Here is a 22,274-nt window from a genome sequence, read left to right on the forward strand (position 1 = left end):
GAGGGCATTTTGAAGAAAAATTCAAGGAGGATTGTTTTGATAGACCTTTATTGGATAATGTTTTGGTTCCTTCTTTGAGTGTGGAAGAAAGTTTATCGCTTGAGGTTCCTTTTTCGGAAGAGGAGATAAAAGGGGTGGTGTGGAGTTGTGATGGGTCCAAAAGCATAGGTACGGATGGTATGTCTCTTCTTTTCATTAAGAAGTGTTGGTCTTTTTTAAAAGAAGATGTAGTCTCTTGTTTTAATGATTTTTATTCCGGGGCGGTGTTATCTAAGGCTTTTACATCTTCTTTTATCACTCTCATCCCTAAGAACGAAAATCCGTTAGGCCTTGATGATTATCATCCGATTTATCTAGTGGGAAGCATTTACAAGATTATCTCTAAACTTTTAGCTTGTCGAATCAAGAGGGTCCTATCCTCGATCGTTTCCAATTGTAAAAGTGCTTTCGTTCCGGGTAGGCAAATGCTAGATGGGGTTCTAGTAGCTAATGAAATTGTTGACTTTGCTAGCAAGGAAGGGAAAGAGTGTCTTCTTTTTAAAGTAAACTTTGAAAAAGCCTATGACAAAGTGAGTTAGAATTTTCTTAGATATATGATGAGGAGGATGGGATTTGGGAATTTATGGTTGAGGTGGATGGAGTCGTTGGTATTTTAAAGTAAAATGTCGGTTCTAGTAAACGGTAGTCATACAAAAGAATTCGGCGTAGAGAAGGGATTAAGACAAGGAGATCCTATCTCACCTTTCCTCTTTGTAATTCTGGCGGAATGTTTAAGGGCCTTGGTTGGGAAAGCGGTGGAAAATGGAGATTTTGTAGGATTTAATGTGAATGGAAGAATCTCTTGATATATTACAATTCGCGGATGATACCCTTTTACTTGGAGACGGGAGTTGGAAACATCTTTGGGCCATTAAAGCGGTGTTGAGGGGGTTTTGAAATGGTGTCGGGTTTAGGAATTAATTTTCATAAGAGCAAATTGATTGGCATTAACATCAATCTTCGTTTTATGGGTGTTTCAACTAATTTTCTTTCTTGTAGGACGAAGCATAAAGAGGTCAAATTCCCCGGTATTTCGGTTGGAATAAATCCTAGAAGGATTTCCTCTTGGAATCATCTTTTGGATAATGTTAGGAGGAGATTGAATTCTTGGAAAGGTCGGTGGCTTAGTTTTGGGGGTAGAATCACCCTTTTAAAATCGGTTTTGAGTAGTATGACGATTTTCACTCTTTCTTTTTTATAAAGCTCCCAAAACGATTATAGCGGAGATAAATAAAATGCAAAGTAATTTCTTATGGGGTGGTTCGGAGGAGAAAAGGAAAATGCATTGGGTAAGTTGGAATGATTTATGCTTACCGGTGGAGAAGGGTGGCCTCGGGGTTAGAAATTTGGAAGATTTCAACAATGCTCTTCCTTTGAAGTGGAATTGGAGAATTTTTGGGGCTTCTAACACTTTATGGTACCGTATTTTGAAGGCGAGGTATGTGGATGTGAAGTTAAGGGATACCTTGTGTGTTAAGAACAAATCAAAGGATTGGTCATCTTCGGTGTGGTGGGCGGATATTTCTTCGATGGAGAACAAAATACCGGCGGATTTTTTTGCTAACAATTGTTTTTTCCATGTAGGTATTGGCCATTCAATTTCTTTTTGGCATGCTCATTGGTTGGAAGATGGAATTTTAAAGGATCTTTTACCGTATTTGTATATTGTTTCTGTCTTGCAAGATGCCTCTATTGGAGCTATGGGAGGGTGGAAGGATGGGTGTTGGACTTGGGGTGACCTTGGTATCGCTACTGCCACGGATTTTCTCGCTGCTGCCCCAGTTAGTAACGGTACAGCTGCTGCTCCTAACAGTGACGGTTCAGCCGCTACAACCAACAGTTTTGTGCTGCCGACAGTCCTGGTTACTCCTGGATCGGCTGCTTCCTTGGCTCATCTATTATCGTTGTTTGATTTAAAGCTGGATCAACAGGATTCGGCCTATTGGAAGCATGAGGATGATGGAGTATATTCTGTTTCTTCTTGCTATTATGCCTTGTCTAGAAGATATATTCCTTTTGGTCCGGCAAATCGTCATGATACGGTGTTTGAAGATATTTGGAAGGAGGAAGTTCCTCTAAAGGTCAAAGCGTTCGGATGGAGGAGTTTTCTCATCAAAATCCCAACTAAAGACATGCTTTTGAATAGAGGTATCCTTAATTCCTCTTCTAGTTTAGATTGTGTTTTTTGTGAGGAAGTAGACGAGACATTGCTTCATTCTTTTTCGCTTTGTCACAATGTCGCTATTGTTTGGAAGGAGATGGCCGAATGGATAGGATTGGATTATAATTGTTTTGATAATTTTAAGGAGAATTTATGGTATTGGAGCAATTTTTGTCGCGCAAAGAAGGTCAAAAGAGGAAATGAGGGAATTGTTTGGTTAGCCATTATTTGGAGCATTTGGTTGCACAGGAATGATATAGTTTTCAACATCTCGTCGTGGAATTCAAGAGATGTGGTGTGGAGTTGTAAAGCTCTAATTTGGAGATGGTCATATATCGGGAAAATTACACATTCCAATTGTAATTTCTATGAGTTTAGCAATAATCCATTGTTTTACTTAAGTTAAATTTCAATAGGAGTGTAATTTTTTTTGTATGGTGTTATGCCTTGTACTTTGTTCTTGATTGGTTTCTATTTAATATATTTCTTGATTTAAAAAAAAAAAAAATTGACTGCACAAGTGGCTATGATATTACTTGCTGCCGAGGATCTAAATTGAAAATTTTGATGGTTAAGTGGATTTAGAGGGTTTAGTAGATTTAGAGTGTTTAATGAAGGACTTACCTTTCTCGTTGTCATGAAAATCCACTTTAAGAGAAATGCAAGTTTTTAGTGTGCTTTTCAAGTCGAAGTTGGTGAGAATGCAAGTTTTTTCATAAAAATTATAAAAGTGAAAAACTATATTTAAGTTATGTTTTAGAAAAAATAAAAAGAGTGGTAATATTTTTGAGTTTATATTAAAAGATAAAGGTATCGGTAAAAATTGATTCAGTTGATTAAAACAATTGACTATTAAAAAATTCAAGAGATCATGATTAAACTTTTGATGTGGAGGTGAGACTTCTTTAATAGGCTGTGTAAGTAACTTTAAAAAGCCCTCAAAGTTCAAATCAAATCAACTTTTTGTATTCAAAATACTTTTAATAAAAGAGAGAAATTAGTTTGACTGATTTAAGTGATTTTCTTTCTAAAATGTTTTTACTTTTTTTACTTTTACAAGGCATCAATATTATATATCTTCAAACTAAAATGCTAATGTTATTAAGTCACTTGTTTTGATTAGTTCTTTCACAACATGGTATGTTTCCCTTATTTTGGATTTTAAATTTTGCCCTATGTATTTAACGTGTCTTGCATGCTAGTGGTGTTTATATTTTCTCCTAATTTCTTATTTTTTATTTTGTGAAAATTTTGGCTATTTTCTTTAACTTAATTTCAAATATATTTATAGGATTCAGAGCTTAGCAATATGGGAAGTGGTGAATATACTGACTACAAAGGCAAGACAGCAGATCCAAGAAAGCATGGTGGAATAAGAGCTGCTTCCTTTGCATGTGGTAAGCCAAATTTTATTAATTTAAAAATTAAGTTTAATTATAGTTTTATTATAGTTTTAATATCTTATTTTTTATCTTATTTGTGAAATTTATCCTTTTATTTTATATTTAAATAGTTTTGATTTCCTTTTTTGTATTTTTATTTAAAATTAATTATAAGTATAATTTTTTTAATCACGTATAACATCTATTTCACATCTTTTAAATTTTATAGAAATTATATAAAATAATTAGTTATGATTCACAAATAACAAGCTATTTAAAAAATAACAATATTATTAATTTTAAGTAAAAATTTTAAAATAAAATAAAAAATTATTTGAATTTAAAGTAAACATTAGTTCAATGAATCAATGTAACAAAACAGTAATTAATATTAGAAATGAATTACAATTAAAAAAGTTTAACAATATTGATCCATTATTTTAATATATGTTTTCTATTCTTTGAATGTTTTAAAAATATTTTTTAATGTTCATTGACTAAAACTAATGATGTTATATATTTTAACCGTATAAATTTCTTGTGTAATTATATAAAACAATATACCTTGCTAAAAAAAATTGTTATTTATAGTTGGTTTTTAAAAGGAACTTATATGTATAGTAGTATGTATTATATATATTTTTTCTTTTAACAATATACTAAAAATCAAGTATATTAGACAAGCCCTAAATGTGTAATATTAAAAATGCTTATCATTTTAATGTTTTTAATAGTTGAAAAAATATAACATAATATGATAGAAATTTATCTATGTTAAAATTATTGATTATTAAGTTTAGTGAAAAAACTTATAAAATAACTTAACTCACAACTTTTTTCAAAATATATTTTTACAATATAATATTTTTAATGTCTTATACCCATATTTATCATTCTTTAATGATGTTTAAAAGTAATTTTTTAAATTTGAATGTATTTTATAATTTAATTAATTATTTTTCCAAAAATATTTATTTAATTTTTTAATATTTCTTTTTTTATTTATTTTTAAACTTATATTCTTCTTTCAATGTTGAGTATTACCTTGATGGGTCCGAGGATCGTCTATTATAAAAGAAAAACGAGATTTTAAGGATTCTATGGAGAAAACCAAATAAAATAATTTTAGATATACTTTCATAATGGGCCCTAATACGCATCTTAAATAATGGTCCAAAATAATATCTGTTTATTTTTAGTAAAATATGATTTAACTTTCTATTGTTTAGTTTTTACAAAATCTACTCTTTTACTAAAATTAGTGGGATTTGTTTAGACCATTTTATTTATGACCATATACATACTTTTATTTAATTATATAAGTATAATTACACTAGCGATTTTTTAAGTTATTTTTTTAATATTAGTTCTTAATTTTTTTTAACAATTTAGTCCTTTAAGTTAAAACATGTGTATACAGTTATTTTTTTAAATTTTTTGATTAAATCAATTACCTAAAATACTTAAAATTGTATCAAAATGTATAAATTAGAATTCTAGATACTTAAAGTAGCATCTAATATACATAAAGTAGGATCCTAATTAAACACATTTGTTAATTTAAAGGAGCAAGTTATTACCAAAAAAAACTTAAATGACCAATCTGTTAAAAAAATAATTTAAAGGACCCCTGATGTGATTTTGCTACTTATATATGACTTTGTAGATAGTTGAAATAATTTAATATATATAAATAAAAAAATTAAATTTGTTTAAAGAGTAATTTGTATACAAAGTTTTAAAATATTTTAAAGGTACATTCTTATTATTTTTAATAAAAAATGGATTTTAAAATAATAAAAAAAGTAAAAAACTTAAAAATATTTTATTGAAATTTATCAAAAATAACAAGATTCATTATTAAGTTTGGGCATAATAGACGTTAAGTAATAATAGAAAAATAGGATTTTGGCTAATATGCATAAGGATTTTACTTATGCACCATGCATAAGCCTACATAAGTCATTGGATCATGTTTTTAATCCAGTATTGAGTATTGAGTATTGAGTGGTGAGTATTGAGTATTGAGTAATAATAATTGATGTCTAGAATTTGATCAAATGATCCAATGGTCCATAATAACCTATGCATGGTGCATAGATTTTTATTTATGCACGGTGACCGGGGTGACTGCACCCGAAAAATAGATATATGTTTTTTCACAAATTCAGCTACTACTTAAACTATCAAATGCAATTATATAAAAACTATTGTACAGGATCTTATAAGAAATCTCTAGTTAAACGTGTTTGATCATGAGTAAGTAATATTAGGATATATGACTTCCTAAAAAAAAAAATCTTTGTATTACACTTATTTAGAAAGATATAAATTCAGGTTAAACTATTGGTAATTATATTAAATAAATTAAGAGTAACAATCAAGTAAAAATATGATTATAACATTCCATTAATTCAGCTAAGTAGTTGTAAGGAAATTCAATGGTAAGGGACGGATTGTAGTCCAAGGCATTTCACTTATTTATCTTTAAGATATTAAATTATATGACAAAAAATGATTATGACGAACAATATTAACCAATCAAATGACCATTTCTATATATGCAGTTGTAGAGATAATGCAATGTTTGGTCATCTCGGGCAATGCAATGACTCTAGTTAACTACTTTTTAAAGTCAATGCATTATTCAGTTGCTGATTCTTCAAACATGGTTACCAATTTCATGGGAACGGCTTTTGTGTTGACCCTTATTTGGGGATTTATAAGTGACTCTTACATAACAAGGTTCACAACATTTGTACTTTCTAATGTCTTACATATTTTGGTAAGGAAATATCATTCTCTCTTTTATAAACATATATTTTTTTTAAACAAGCAAAAATATTAAACCAAATCTAATCTAGCTTTTGATTTCTTTAAAATGCAGGGACTACTCATGCTAACATACCAATCACAAAACCCTAATTTACAACCACCAGAAAACAAAACACCATCCTATATTCAAGCTCTTTTTCTTTACACTGGACTTTATGCTACATCCATAGGAGTTGGGGGAATTAGATCTACCTTGGCTGCACATGGTGCGGATCAACTTGATCAAAATAACAAGATCCTCATTTCCTCTTACTTCAGTTGGTATTTTTTTAGTTTATGTACTGGAGGTCTTCTGGCAACAAGTGTTATGGTTTCAATTGAACAAAAATATGGATGGAGTACAAGTTTTATGATAATGGTTTTTGTTTCAAGTTTGGCATTGTGCACTTTTGTGTCTGGATTTTCATTGTATAGATATAAACGCCCTGCTGGAAGTTCAGTGACTCGAATCATTCAGGTGATTTATATTTTTGCAACATAGAAAAATCCTAAAAGTGTTAGGATTAGTGTTCATGTGTTTTTCTTAGTGCTAAATTAAATTACTGGTATTTTCTATTTCAAGGTACTTGCCGCCTCAATGAGAAATATAAAGGTTTCAACAGTTGGATGTTTGAATCGTGATGTCATAGAACAATTGCTTCCTAGAGAGCAAACTCGAGAAAAATTCAAGTAAGTGATTTACCTTTTAACCATCTTAATTACATAATTGAAATACTTCTAGTAGTGTAATTACTTAGGATTTGCGTGGTTCACTTTTTCATAGAATTGATACTTATATATATGATTCACTTTCATGATAGGTATTAGTGTTTCTACAAGTATTTCATATAATAAAATAAAATATTGGATTTTTTTCAGGTTTCTAAACAAAGCATTAATGGATCAAAATATTGATGTTGCTCAAGTTAAGGAAACAAAAACTTTCCTAGGACTTCTTCCAATTTTTCTCACGACAATCATGATGAACTGTAGCGTAGCACAAATCTTAACATTCTCAGTACAACAAGGAAATCTTATGAATAGAAAACTATACAATTTCGAAATCCCTGCACAATCTATAGCCGTTATACCAATTATTATATCCCTAACATTCATAATCATATTTGAACAATTCAAACACATGAACAAAAATAAAGGCACAACAACAAACAACAAAATCTATCAACCACTTTTTAGGATGGGAATAGGATTAGTACTAGTATCAATTTCAATGTTTGTGGCTTCAATCATTGAATTTAAAAGGCTTGAAGCATTCAAGAATGGGAATATGCTTTCTTTATTTTGGTTAACATTCCAATATACTCTATTAGGATTGTCTGATACACTTACACTAGGAGGAATGCTTGAATTTTTCTACTCAGAATCACCTGAAAGTATGAGAAGTATTTGTACTTCATTGTCTTGGTGTTCAAGTGCTATGGGGATGTTTGTTAGTTCTTTGTTGGTAAGTATAAGTAATTCAGTTAGTAGAAGATTTGGCATGGAATGGTTTGGTGGAAAAGATTTGAATCATTCTAGGTTGGACTTTTTTTATGCTCTTCTTTGTGGGATAAACTTTTTTAATTTTTCCATTTATGTTTACTTTGCCAAGAGGTACTAAAACTATAGGGAAATGTAAGTTAAGACTATGATGTTATTAAATAAATAATTTAGTCACTTAACGATTGAGGATTGTACCACCATTACATTATAGTTATCTATTTCTTTTACAAATAATTACGTATGATATTGATTGAGAGTGAGTTAAATTTATATTTATACATAGGTTGTAATATATTTGACATCGGTTACAGATTGTTACTTATTAAATGTATATTTTTGTAATGACAAATTGAATTATATATATATATATATATATATATATATATATATATATATATATATATATATATATATATATATATATATATATATATATATATATATATATATATATCCACACACACAAACACATACTTGTCAAAAAATACAAATGTGTGTAATATCCTTTTTTTTATAATCAATGATTTATATATATTAAAACAACCAGAACCGAAAATCAGGGAAATTCTCAACAAATACAACACGAGTTCAGAACCAACAAGAACACATTACAGTCTTCCTAGCCCTACATAAATTCTAATGGACTATGGCATCATTCATAATAGTTACAAGCTAATTTTTGTTTGTTCGCTATGGCTAACCACCACCATGAATACATCTTTACATTTTGAACAATTTCCTCTATGTCTACTACACCATTATTGAAAATGACATTATTTCGATGTTTCCAAATGCACCAACAAACGGTTACCCAAAGCACACTCACCCTCCTTTTCGCACATTTTCTATTCAGCTCCCCCACCATGTGCAGAAAGTCTATACAGCAAGAATTTTGTCTTTGATGATCTGAACCTAACCATTGATAAATCTTTCCCCACACCCTTGCTGCTATTCCACACGACAGAAACAAGTGTTGGCTGTTTTCCAGAATTGCACCAAAAAACGCAGCAAGAATTATCATTATTTTCTATTATTCCTTTTTTAACCAACTGTGCCCTTGTTGCCAATCTATCCTTGAACAATCTCCAAGAGAAAATTTTCACCTTCGACGACATCCATGACTTCCACACTAAAGCCCACACTTTCTTGATTCTCGTCTCAACTTCCACTTCCGTGGGCTGCTGCACCAACAAATCATAGTAGTCTTTCACATTGAAAACTCCCAATTCGTTATGAGGCCAAACAAAAATGTCATTCTCCCACCTCTTTGGTTCAACTTCTAACAGTAGCAGTTTCAACTCAGCCCATTCCTCCAAAGCTTCATGATTCAGATTATCCTCATTCTCCACTATCCTCCACTGCCACTGGTTGTTCTCCCATACACCCATATCCTGCACACTATTTCCTTCACTTTCCAGCACCTGAAACAGAATACGAAAAACAGCACACAAAGGAGATTGACCCAGCCATTTGCTATTCCAAAATGGCACCCTACTACCATCCCCAATTCTTATTGCAATGTTTTGAGTGAAGCTACCAACACTGTTACAGTCACCTATTTTCATCATATCCCTCCACCATATATACTCTAGTGAATGTCTACCACTCGAAATCTTGAATAATAACTTATTAGACAACCTTCCATACCTTGCCTCCAGAATTTCATGCCATATCGCTTCATTTTCTTTCAGAAATCTCCACGGCCACTTAGATATCAAAGCCTTGTTGAAACTTTCTATTTCCTTAACGCCTAATCCTCCATCTGCCTTCTTCTTGCATTTTGTATTCCAGCTTAGCCAATGCACTCCTTACTTTTCTCCTGCATTATGCCAGAGGAAATTTTGCTGTAGCTTTACCACCTCTTCTATCACCCTTGTTGGCATCTTGAAGAATGACATTTGATAAACCGACAAGTTAGTGATTACAGAATTGATTAATGTCACTCTCCCCCCTATGGAAAGTAGTCTCCCAATCCAAGGAGATAACTTGGCCCTCAAATTTTCCATAATCGGGTTCTAAAAACTCACACTTCTCGGATTACCTCCAACTGTTACCCCAAGGAACTTAAAAGGGATGTTGTCTAATTTGCAACAAAGAAATCGACTTGCAGCCTCAAGAAAGTAATGATCCAAACCAACTCCATAGAGCTTACTTTTCCACATGTTAACTCTCAACCCCGATACCATCTCGAAAGCTCTAAGTATTACCTTTATTGCCCATAAATTTCCCCTTGATCCATCTCCCACTAATATAGTATCATCTAGAAATTATAGTAGATCATACAATATTTCCTCATTAATTTTGAAACCCTCAAACTCACCTCTATCAGTCGACCGCCTCATCAACCCTGCAAGTCCTTCTGCCACGATTGTAAAGAGAAATGGTGACAATGGGTCACCTTGTCTCAAACCCCGCTCAGCTTTAAATTCTCTTGAGGGACTCCCATTTACCAAAACTGATAGGTTACTATTGAACACTCCTGCCTCCATCCATTTCATCCATCGGTGGCCAAAGCCCATCTTTATTAACATCTCCTTTAAGAACCTCCAATCGACACAGTCATAGGCTTGAGCGAAGTCCACTTTAAACAACATGCATCTCTTCTTAGCTCTCTTTGCCAAGTTCACAATCTCGTTTGTTACTAACACGCCATCAAGAATTTGTCTTCCAGGTACAAATGTCGTCTGAACCTTAGATATTAGCCTGCCTATAACTTTCCCTAATCTTGTTGCTAATAGCTTGGAAATAATTTTATATATGCTGCCAATCAAACAGATGGGACGATATTCCTCTAATCCTTGAGGGTGCTCAACCTTGGGAATTAATGCAAAGAATGATGCTGAAAGAGCTCTAGGAAAGGAAGCTTTACTTTGGAAATCTTGAACACACCTCACTATATCCTCCCCCACGATTTCCCAACATTTTTTGATGAATGCTATATTAAAAGCATATGGCCCTGGACTTCTATCCCCTTCACAGCTGAAAAAAATCTCTTTGATTTCCTCCCTTGTAAATTCCTCCTCCAAGAGAGCTGAGTCTTCCATTGAAAGCCTGTTAAAATCCAACTTTGCTAACCTCGGTCTTGGTCTCTCCAGCCTTTTAAATCTCTCCTCAAAATGTTTCTTCACCTCATCTTTTATTTCCTGCACGCCTTCCACAACTCCTTGTGATGTTTGGATCTATACTATAGTATTCCTTCTAGTTATCGATTTCATTATTGAATGAAAGTACTTAGAGTTATTGTCTCCTTCCTTTATCCACCTAACCCTTTCCTTCTGTTTTAGAATACTTTCCTTTAGGTGTAAATTTTTCCATATGCTATTTTGCAATTGCCTCCTTTTCTCACTTACTTCTTGATTCAATTGGGAGGTTATGATCATATTCTCCTCTTCCAAAACATTTAGATCAGTTACTTCATCCTCAATCTTCAGGTCCAACCACCCAAACACCTTCTGGTTCCACCACCTAAGCCTTTCCCTAAGATTTTTTATTCTCTCCTTTAAAACAAACGCCCTACTCCCTTTAACCTGCTTCGAATTCCATTCTTCCTTCACAAAGTTTTCAAATTCTGGATGTTCATACCAACAATTAAATACTTTGAATGGCTTAGGTCCACAGTCCATATTACAAGCTTTCACCCATATAGGCCTATGATCTGAGATGTCTCTATTACCCGTCACCTGAGCCACTATCTTCCACAAATTGATGATCCTTTCTGATAACAAAATTTTATCTATTATACTCTTCGCTTTGCCACTAGAATTTATCCATGTAAACTTATTCTCTATCACAGGTAAATCCACCACCTCCATAAGTTCTATAAAGTTAGAAAATTCCTCCATTTCTACTCTATTAGCTTGAACCCTACCAATTCTCTCCTCCTCCACCTATATTGCATTGAAGTCTCCACCTATTATCCATTCTCCTCTTGGCAGTTTTTGTTTCCATTCCACTAAGTTACTCCAAAGTAATCTCTTTTCAGCAATGCAGCAAGAAGAATAAACGTTAATGAAATAACAATTGGTACTTTTCCAAACTGCATTCACTCCCAAGAATCCTTTTGCTTTGAAACTGAACTTGGGCTTAATGACTCCTGATTGGTCACCATTTCTTTTAAGTTTCCGTAGTTTATCCGGCACAAATTCATCATTTCGGTAACACATTCGGTTGTTTTATTGCTTTTATGTTAAGTTTATCATGTTTATTAATTTATAGTATTGCATAGCATTTTGTTTAAAGATTATGTCAAAAGAGCATCTTTATGCCTTTGTTTGGTAGTGTTAGTGTTTCAGGTTGATGTGTTTGATCAGAAGAAACAATGGATGCAATTTGGGGGCTCTAGATGGCGGAGAGATGGAAGTTTCTAAAGAATTAGGAGGTCAACACGGGTCCCCATGTGAATCAACACGGCTCGTGTGGAAAATCCAAGGGAAAGCACAAAAAGACATCAAGACAATGGATAAACACGGGCACCCGTGTGAATCAACACTGCCCATGTGAATCAACACGGGAACCCGTGTGAATCAACACTGCCCGTGTTTTTGGGCCTGATGCAGAATTCCAAGCCACGTGAATCAGAAGATCCACACGGGCGCATGTGTGAATCAACATGGCCCGTGTAGATGGATGCGGACAAAAACTTCACTTTTTGATCTGTTTTACTCTGTCTTGTATTAAGGGTACTTTGGACTTTTTACTAACATTGAGACTGATACTGAAGCTACTTAAATGAAGTTTGTGTAAGGAGAAGGGGACTTTTAGGACGTACGAGAGAAGAGAATACGATAGAAGATTGGATAAAGCAAGGGTTTAGGAGAGAAGAAGATCTTCATGAACGGAAGCTATTGAAGGTTCAATCTCCTCCAATTTCTTGTAATGTCTTTATTCCATATTTTGTTTTCTTTGAATACTATGAGTAGCTAAACCCCCCAATGCTAGGGGTTGGCCCTGATTTCACTTTGTAATGACTTTGAGTTTGTAATTGCAATAACAATCATGTTTTTCGATGTTAATTTATTCTCTTGATGTTTTTAATGCTTTTCCTTTCGGACAAATTGGAATTGATGTATGATTATCATTTAGGTCAGACCACCATTGATAATGCTTTCATGAGAATATGCTATAATAGATATTACCTAGGACTAGGAATACCTTATAGCAACAGAATATTCTTGATAACTTAATTGCTTGATTTCATCGTAAATATCTAAGGACTTAGGGTTTAGGATGAATGATCAAAGGTTTTTTCACTAAGGACTTAGGATCAAACAACCTTAAGAACCGGTAATTGATTATTGAAAATAAGTTGTTGCAATAGAAGTTCCAGAGTTGTTACAGAATAAATCATCCACTCTCCTTAGCATGTTACTCATATTTTTTAAAGAGTCAAATTTATTTACAGCTTATTATAATTTTCGCTAAGTGATATTCACCAAACAAAACCCAATTGAAGTTTTTGTTTAATACTTTAAATTGAACTCATTATTTCTACGCAGTCCCTGAGATCAATATTCGGGGAATTTTCCCTATTATTATAAGAGGCAAAATAGTACACTTGCTATTTTACCGATCAAGTTTTTGGCGCCGTTGCCGGGGACTGCCATAATATTGAGTTTAAGTTGAGTTCAGTTAGAATTTTGTTGCTCTGCAACTAAAATTTTATTTTTCTGTATTGTTAAATTTTTGTTTTCACTAATCCGTTTCTAATCCTTGTATGCAAGGAAAGCCCTCAGCTAATTTACCTTTTGATGCAGAACGATAAAGGAATTTACGAGCAAGACTCGAAAGAGCTAAGCAAGAAAGATTGGCAACATCCAAAGGAAATCCAACAATACTAGAGAAAGAGGAAGAAGTTTCGGTTCATTCAGAGCATTCCAATTCAGACGCCGAGACAATTCCTGAGACAATGGCATCTGATCCACCCCCACCAGTCGAGAGGCTTCTTGGTGACTACGGTGGAAATAATGCATCGGCTGGTAGAATGACAATTGTGAACCAACCGGTGAATGCGGCACACTTTCAGCTACATCTCAGCACTATCAATCAACTGGAAAGACGGTCTTTTTCTGGAAGGGTGAACGAAGATGCAAATAAACATCTTCAAAGGTTTCTGACTATGATGACCACTCTAAAGATAGATGTGCATAGTGAGGAAGCAAAGAGGTTACGTATGTTCCCTTTCACCTTAACTGATGAGGCTGAAGAATGGTTTTATTCCCTACCTGCAGGGAGTATTACTACTTGGGAAGAGATGGAGAAGGCTTTTCTGAATGAGTACTGTCATACCCCAATTTTTGACCCTAAGATCGTACATCATGTACATCCCAATCATTAATCAAGAGCTTCACTTTGAAGTTCTGTTTTCGGTGTTTTGCTCGCTTCGTCTCTGAGGGGGACTATTAGGCACTGTTGGAGCGGTATAGCGGCAAGCAACAAAAATTAGGAAGTATTACTCCGGGAAAAATTATCGTCTCCACAGGGATCAGTGCATTGAACTGCCGTTCAACAGTTTCCATAGTTATGAGTTTGGATTGAATTTGTTAAAGATAAAAAATGGAAAAGTAAATATTAACACAAAAAGAATTCATTCTTTAGAGAGAAGAAACTATCAAGTATTGCATACAATCTACTCTTCACAAACTTAAACTTATTGACCGAATATACTCAACTTGTAACCTATCAATATTACCACAAGTCAACAACACAACCCACAACATTATCTAAGTGACGATCTCTCAGACACCTAAACAACACATGAGAAATCTGAGCTTCCCGTAAGTGTCGATCTCTCAGACAAACACGACCACTCATACGCATTAAGCACTGACACTAAGTGATTATCAACCTAATCCATCTCTGCAATTAAGTTAATAGTAAACATTTACCACTAAACTACGACGATAACATAAACATGAAACAAACGCAAAGTACAAATAATATACCAAACATTCTAAAACAATACTAGTTCAAAAATGAATCACACCTAGCACACAATCATCGGTAGATGAGAAACACAAAAAGGGGGTATTTTCACTCATCCAACAATCTTGCAAACAAAAAACTAAATTATGCAACCATCCAAAAATCATGTTGAAAACATAAAAACAAGAATCACAAGGACTTTTCAAGGTTGTAATGTGGTTGGGTGAACAAACAAGGGATAATTCCTAAGGCTAATCGAAACAAAATTTTGCCCAAACCTAAGGGAGTGATCACCTCAGAAAAGTTCAAACACAAAATTCCAATCAAACTTCCTCATCAACCCACATTTCACACCAAAGCACCATACTTATTTGCACAATTATTCAAACTTTTTTTTTTTTCAAAACTTTTCTCTTTTTTCTTTCTTTTTCTTTTCACTTTTTTTTTTTCACATAGTTTTTTTTCTTTTCTTTCAACCTCATAGCAATCAACCAATAAGTACACAATCATTCTCTCCCCAACTTGAATTCAACCATATTATCAAAATGTGAATACTCCCTACTTTCTAAGGCAAGGTAAAAACTCAAACCAAAAATCATGGTTAAGGGTTCAAGAAAATAAAGAATCAACATCCATTCAAAAATGAGAACCAAACACTCATAGACAAACATTTAGCAAAAACAACATGGACATTGACAAAAAGGCTCAAAGGAGGTACTAATGATCACACACTCACAAGGTGAATTGTCTATTTGGCCAAGGTAGTTGTGCTCAAAATGGAACAAAAATGCCTTGATCACTTTCATACAATTATAAAATAAACACACATAAAAGATTAAGCATAATAAAATCCAGTTAACACAAGAATTATAATCTCCACCATATGTGAACAATGGAAAGCTACCTCACAAAAAGGGTAGGAACTAAAGTGATTCACAAACGAACAAGTATACAAAAGAATGAATGACATAGAAATTGTAAAAATTCTAAGTAACATGAATATGCTAAAGTCTAGAAAGCGATAAAAACATACCTTGAATGTGTACAAAACTTTAACAAAATCATTACCATACACTCGCAAGTCGAAACGATCAAACTTGGAAAATCACCTTAAATTTCTCAAGCTACTCAAAACAAGCTCAAAGACAAACACGCAACTATTAACATACACAAACTAAAAGACCGGATGAAATTGTCTAAAAAAATTTAAAAGTGAAGATATGAAATTTAAGAACTGGTCCGATCTAAATTTGTTTAGACAATTGCATCACACTACCTAAACTAAACACAAACTAAAAAGAATAAACATGCTTGTTTTACGTCGTAAGCTCGACGCCTGTTATTAAAGAAAGATCCTTCAAGTTACTTCCTTCCGACTATTCCTAACAACACACAAGCAAACGTGAAAAGAACAAACAATGATATAACAAATTCACAAGTATAGAAAACATGTGCAAGTATAGTAAACATATACAAGTATCAATATAAACAAGTAAGAATATATAATATGTACGATATCTACAAAACTCAAAACCATAAAAACAATTGCGATGCAAGTTCAATAAAACACCAATCCCTGGCAACGGCGCCATTTTGTTGGAGCGGTATAGCGGCAAGCAACAAAAATTAGGAAGTATTACTCCGGGAAAAATTATCGTCTCCACAGGGATCAGTGCATAGAACTGCCGTTCAACAGTTTCCATAGTTATGAATTTGGATTGAATTTGTTAAAGATAAAAAATGGAAAAGTAAATATTAACACAAAAATAATTCATTCTTTAGAGAGAAGAAACTATCAAGTATTGCATACAATCTACTCTTCACAAACTTAAACTTATTGACCGAATATACTAAACTTGTAACCTATCAATATTACCACATGTCAACAACACAATCCACAACATTATTTAAGTGACGATCTCTCAGACACCTAAACAACACATGAGAAATCTGAGCTTCCCGTAAATGTCGATCTCTCAGACAAACACGACCACTCAGACGCATTAAGCACTGACACTAAGTGATTATCAACCTAATTCATCTCTGCAATTAAGTTAATAGAAAATCATCCTAGATAAGCATTTGAGCCCTACATCTCTATAGCAACTCAAACACATAGCAACAAAGCAACAATCTAAGACAATAATCCATAAAAATATGAAAGCAAGCTTTATATAACATAATAGTCAACAAATATACATGAGATCAAAGTATATACATAACAAAACTCACAAAAGAAACTACAAAGAGAAGAAATGGAGAAAAACCCAAGAATCTCCCGGTTTGTCGGCTCCGATTGATGAAGGATTCAACCTCGGATCATCCATTTGACAGCTCCAATGTGTTTTCTAGCATCATTCCACTCAAAAAATGTTATTGGATGGATTGGAGCTCTAAAATATCCAACCATACTTGAAAAAATGATTTCCAACAGCTTTATTGCGTTTTCTGCCGACACTGATTCGCCCGGCAACTAAAATGGTTCGCCTGGCGACTCCAGGCAGTAGCAAATCACATTTTTGGGCCAGTCGGGCTCGCCCGGCGAGCCTAATCCTTCGCCCGGCGAGTGACACCAGTAGCGGAAAAATTCTGCACTATTTCGGCCATAACTTGAGAACCGTAACTCCGATTTGCGCCCGGTTCAAAGCGTTAGAAAGCTTATTCAATACTCTATCTAATAATGAATGAATGGAGACCAAATTGATGATTTTTATTATCCTTATTTTGAGCCTTAACCGCCGAATGAGTTGATTCCGCCGCTCAAAATCGCGCGTTTGAAGCCGTGTCTTCGACACTTTATTGCTCATGGCCCAAATACGCAAGAATACCTACAAAAATAGTAGAAAACTATCAAAAAGTATAAAAGTGTATGAAAATATATCTATTCACAAAGTATACGTATTTATGCACAAAACGGGGAATTATTCAACGGTATTAACAAAAAGTATCGATAAGTGCCACTATTTACACACACAAAATAACGACTTTCTGGCACTCAACACTCTCCCCAACTTTATACTTGTTTGTCCTCAAACAAGAAACAAACAACTCAAAGAAATAAAAGCGATCAACCAAAGAATCACGAATCGACAAGTTTTGAAAAACGGAAACAAATGTATGGCTCAAATGAAAAATGGTACACACAAAGTAAACATTTACCACTAAACTACGACGATAACATAAACATGAAACAAACGCAAAGTACAAATAATATACCAAACATTCTAAAACAATACTAGTTCAAAAATGAATCACACCTAGCACACAATCATCGGTAGATGAGAAACACAAAAAGGGGGTATTTTCACTCATCCAACAATCTTGCAAACAAAAAACTAAATTATGCAACCATCCAAAAATCATGTTGAAAACATAAAAACAAGAATCACAAGGACTTTTCAAGGTTGTAATGTGGTTGGGTGAACAAACAAGGGATAATTCCTAAGGCTAATCGAAACAAAATTTTGCCCAAACCTAAGGGAGTGATCAACTCAGAAAAGTTCAAACACAAAATTCCAATCAAACTTCCTCATCAACCCACATTTCACACCAAAGCACCATACTTATTTGCACAATTATTCAAACTTTTTTTTTTTTTTCAAAACTTTTCTCTTTTTTCTTTCTTTTTCTTTTCACTTTTTTTTTCACATAGTTTTTTTTCTTTTCTTTCAACCTCATAGCAATCAACCAATAAGTACACAATCATTCTCTCCCCAACTTGAATTCAACCATATTATCAAAATGTGAATACTCCCTACTTTCTAAGGCAAGGTAAAAACTCAAACCAAAAATCATGGTTAAGGGTTCAAGAAAATAAAGAATCAACATCCATTCAAAAATGAGAACCAAACACTCATAGACAAACATTTAGCAAAAACAACATGGACATTGACAAAAAGGCTCAAAGGAGGTACTAATGATCACACACTCACAAGGTGAATTGTCTATTTGGCCAAGGTAGTTGTGCTCAAAATGGAACAAAAATGCCTTGATCACTTTCATACAATTATAAAATAAACACACATAAAAGATTAAGCATAATAAAATCCAGTTAACACAAGAATTATAATCTCCACCATATGTGAACAATGGAAAGCTACCTCACAAAAAGGGTAGGAACTAAAGTGATTCACAAACGAACAAGTATACAAAAGAATGAATGACATAGAAATTGTAAAAATTCTAAGTAACATGAATATGCTAAAGTCTAGAAAGCGATAAAAACATACCTTGAATGTGTACAAAACTTTAACAAAATCATTACCATACACTCGCAAGTCGAAACAATCAAACTTGGAAAATCACCTTAAATTTCTCAAGCTACTCAAAACAAGCTCAAAGACAAACACGCAACTATTAATATACACAAACTAAAAGACCGGATGAAATTGTCTAAAAAAATTTAAAAGTGAAGATATGAAATTTAAGAACTGGTCCGATCTAAATTTGTTTAGACAATTGCATCACACTACCTAAACTAAACACAAACTAAAAAGAATAAACATGCTTGTTTTACGTCGTAAGCTCGACGCCTGTTATTAAAGAAAGATCCTTCAAGTTACTTCCTTCCGACTATTCCTAACAACACACAAGCAAACGTGAAAAGAACAAACAATGATATAACAAATTCACAAGTATAGAAAACATGTGCAAGTATAGTAAACATATACAAGTATCAATATAAACAAGTGAGAATATATAATATGTACGATATCTACAAAACTCAAAACCATAAAAACAATTGCGATGCAAGTTCAATAAAACACCAATCCCCGGCAACGGCGCCAATTTGTTGGAGCGGTATAGCGGCAAGCAACAAAAATTAGGAAGTATTACACCGGGAAAAATTATCGTCTCCACAGGGATCAGTGCATTGAACTGCCGTTCAACAGTTTCCATAGTTATGAGTTTGGATTGAATTTGTTAAAGATAAAAAATGGAAAAGTAAATATTAACACAAAAAGAATTCATTCTTTAGAGAGAAGAAACTATCAAGTATTGCATACAATCTACTCTTCACAAACTTAAACTTATTGACCGAATATACTCAACTTGTAACCTATCAATATTACCACATGTCAACAACACAATCCACAACATTATTTAAGTGACGATCTCTCAGACACCTAAACAACACATGAGAAATCTGAGCTTCCCGTAAATGTCGATCTCTCAGACAAACACGACCACTCAGACGCATTAAGCACTGACACTAAGTGATTATCAACCTAATCCATCTCTGCAATTAAGTTAATAGAAAATCATCCTAGATAAGCATTAGAGCCCTACATCTCTATAGCAACTCAAACACATAGCAACAAAGCAACAATCTAAGACAATAATCCATAAAAATATGAAAGCAAGCTTTATATAACATGATAGTCAACAAATATACATGAGATCAAAGTATATACATAACAAAACTCACAAAAGAAACTACAAAGAGAAGAAATGGAGAAAAACCCAAAAATCTCCCGGTTTGTCGGCTCCGATTGATGAAGGATTCAACCCCGGATCATCCATTTGACAGCTCCAATGTGTTTTCTAGCATCATTCCACTCAAAAAATGCTATTGGATGGATTGGAGCTCTAAAATATCCAACCATACTTGAAAAAATGATTTCCAACAGCTTTATTGCGTTTTCTGCCGACACTGATTCGCTCGGCAACTAAAATGGTTCGCCTGGCGACTCCAGGCAGTAGCAAATCACACTTTTGGTCAAGTCGGGCTCGCCCGGCGAGTGACACCAGTAGCGGAAAAATTCTGCACTATTTCGGCCATAACTTGAGAACCGTAACTCCGATTTGCGCCCGGATCAAAGCGTTAGAAAGCTTATTCAATACTCTATCTAATAATGAATGAATGGAGACCAAATTGATGATTTTTATTATCCTTATTTTGAGCCTTAACCGCCGAATGAGTTGATTCCGCCGCTCAAAATCGCGCGTTTGAAGTCGTGTCTTCGACACTTTATTGCTATGGCCCAAATACGCAAGAATACCTACAAAAATAGTAGAAAACTATCAAAAAGTATAAAAGTGTATGAAAATATATCTATTCACAAAGTATACGTATTTATGCACAAAACGGGGAATTATTCAACGGTATTAACAAAAAGTATCGATAAGTGCCACTATTTACACACAATAACGACTTTCTAGCACTCAACAGGCACCTAATTCTGTTTAATTTGTTTTATACTAATCAACATCCAAAAATATGCATTTTATCTCCTTTGTTTGTGTTTTGCAGGAGAGTGGTTGAGCAAGAATCAAAACAGTGCAAGAAGAAAAATCTTTGAAAATTTGAAGGTGGAAATCGTTTTACCCATATGGGAAATCGATTTCCTGGGGCGAAAATTCAAAAAAAAAATAGAGAGGGAAGCATGACATCATTTTGGCATCTATTTTCTTTGATCATTTTTGTCATTTTACCAATTTTCCACCTCACCAAAATTAATTCCCTTCATTAACCCCATTTTACCAATTAAACATCAATTAAACATAAGATTAATTACCAAAGGCACAATGACCAATTTGCCACTACTCTTGCTACAATTCTATAAATAGAGGCCTTCACCTCTTCATTTGACAAGCTTTGAGAGCCAAAGAAATTCTTCCATTTTCACTTCTCATCCTTTCCAAAACCCTCACCCAAAGTTCATTTTCATAGAATTAGTAAGATTCACCTTGAATCTTGCTAGTTTTGAACTAAACCTTCTTCATTTCACTCTTTTCTTGGCTTGTTCATCTCCAATTTTGAAGGATCTACTCATTTGGTGCTTGTTCTTGAAGCTACTCCAACATTTTATTCAAGAAGTGGTAAAATTCTAAACTCTAAGAGTTAGATCTTTGTTGCTTATGTTCAATGCATCTTTGATGCTACATTGGTCCTGTTTGATGGTGAATTGAAGGAAAATTCGTGTACATTGATGTATGGGATCATAAGGTGTTTGTTCTTTTGCCTAAACAAGGTTTTATGCTTCATAATGCTATTTTTTTAAATTGTGCTCAGGAAATCGATTTTCTACAGAGGGAAATCGATTTCCACTCTGTTTTTGCGCCAGATTTGAAAATCTGCACTCAGGAAATCGATTTCCCACAGAGGTAAATCGATTTCCAATGAGGCAGAATGTTTTTTTTACTTTTTTATGCTTGTTTTGACTTCCTTCTTTCTCTACTTCATTAATATCATTGGATCTAGGATGTTGATATGTTTGAAATGACCAAATCCATAATATTAGATGAATGATATTAATGATAGTGTGAGTTGATTTACTTTATGCATTTTTATTCTTCTTCTCCTCTTTTTTTTCTTTTGATCGATGAAAGTCTTAATACCTTGAGAATTCTTATGGATTCTTGGTAAAGACGAGATTGCTACCTATTTTCTTTTTGTGCGGTATTGCTTTCGGAGAGTGATCTATGTATCGCTTCTCTCGCATGTATTAGCA

At 33.6% G+C, this 22,274-nt stretch overlaps 1 protein-coding gene across 1 annotated transcript; it reads left to right on the forward strand.

The window, feature by feature from the left end:
* Positions 1 to 1,274: 1,274 nt before the first annotated feature.
* LOC131613782 (protein NRT1/ PTR FAMILY 4.2-like) lies at positions 1,275 to 8,021 on the forward strand. The gene is made up of 6 exons (XM_058885423.1): positions 1,275 to 2,495; positions 3,492 to 3,597; positions 6,150 to 6,367; positions 6,470 to 6,889; positions 6,980 to 7,086; positions 7,276 to 8,021. Exons 1-6 carry the CDS (start codon positions 1,275 to 1,277, stop codon positions 8,015 to 8,017), a joined length of 2,814 nt encoding a protein of 937 aa, XP_058741406.1. The 3' UTR covers positions 8,018 to 8,021.
* The last annotated feature ends 14,253 nt before the right edge of the window (positions 8,022 to 22,274 follow it).

The sequence above is a fragment of the Vicia villosa genome, linkage group LG6 (genome assembly GCF_029867415.1).
Source record: "Vicia villosa cultivar HV-30 ecotype Madison, WI linkage group LG6, Vvil1.0, whole genome shotgun sequence".
Taxonomy (NCBI): domain Eukaryota; kingdom Viridiplantae; phylum Streptophyta; class Magnoliopsida; order Fabales; family Fabaceae; genus Vicia; species Vicia villosa.

What these genes read in the sequence shown, in the direction of transcription:
- LOC131613782 (XM_058885423.1), top strand. Translation starts at nt 1,275, where the DNA reads ATGCAAAGTAATTTCTTATGGGGTGGTTCGGAGGAGAAAAGGAAAATG. An exon ending in CGTGGAATTCAAGAGATGTG is followed by an intron (nt 2,496 to 3,491) that starts GTGTGGAGTTGT and finishes ATATATTTATAG; the next exon opens with GATTCAGAGCTTAGCAATAT. An exon ending in CTAATGTCTTACATATTTTG is followed by an intron (nt 6,368 to 6,469) that starts GTAAGGAAATAT and finishes TTTAAAATGCAG; the next exon opens with GGACTACTCATGCTAACATA.